General features: G+C 60.5%; 1 protein-coding gene across 1 annotated transcript in view; it reads right to left on the bottom strand.

Moving 5' to 3' along the window:
- The window catches only part of EMH_0049960 (uncharacterized protein), a gene marked incomplete at both ends in the record, with an annotated part of 2,106 nt that extends 1,752 nt beyond the window's left edge, over positions 1 to 354 (bottom strand). Inside the window, one exon of the mRNA XM_013496588.1 lies at positions 3 to 354. Within this exon, the coding sequence (XP_013352042.1) occupies positions 3 to 354 (352 nt within the window). The remainder of the gene's footprint in view (positions 1 to 2) is intronic.
- Between the last annotated feature and the right edge of the window lie 84 nt (positions 355 to 438).

Below are 438 nucleotides of genomic sequence, written 5' to 3'. Positions count from 1 at the left end.
CCAGTGTTGCAGCGAGATGTGCTGCTGCAGCGCGGCGTTCCTGCTGCTGCTGCTGCTGCTGCTGCTGCTGCTGTCTTCAGTTGTGTCGTTGAATGCCCCTTCTGAGAGGCGGCAGATACTCCGTGGCTCTGCTGCTGCTGCTGCTGCTGCTGCTGCAGCTGCTGCTGCCTCCTCTGCTCGAGCAGCAGCTGTTGGAGACCAAGAAGCAGCAGCAGCAGCAGGACACCGCAGCAGCTGCTGCAGCGCATGCAGCTGCGGCCTCGCAACAGAGAGACGGCGGTGCAGCCCCAAGACGCACTGTAACAGCTGCAGCACAGCAAACAGCAGCAGCAGCAGCAGCAGCAGCAGCAACATATAAACAGAGAGCTTGCTGCTGCACTGCAGCAAGGACTGAGGGAACGGGATAAGCAGCAGCAGCAACAACAGCAACAACAGCAG

The sequence above is a fragment of the Eimeria mitis genome, genomic scaffold, assembly GCF_000499745.2.
Source record: "Eimeria mitis Houghton genomic scaffold, Emh_scaff2184, whole genome shotgun sequence".
NCBI lineage: Eukaryota > Apicomplexa > Conoidasida > Eucoccidiorida > Eimeriidae > Eimeria > Eimeria mitis.
This window is presented reverse-complemented; position numbering and strand designations above follow the sequence as displayed.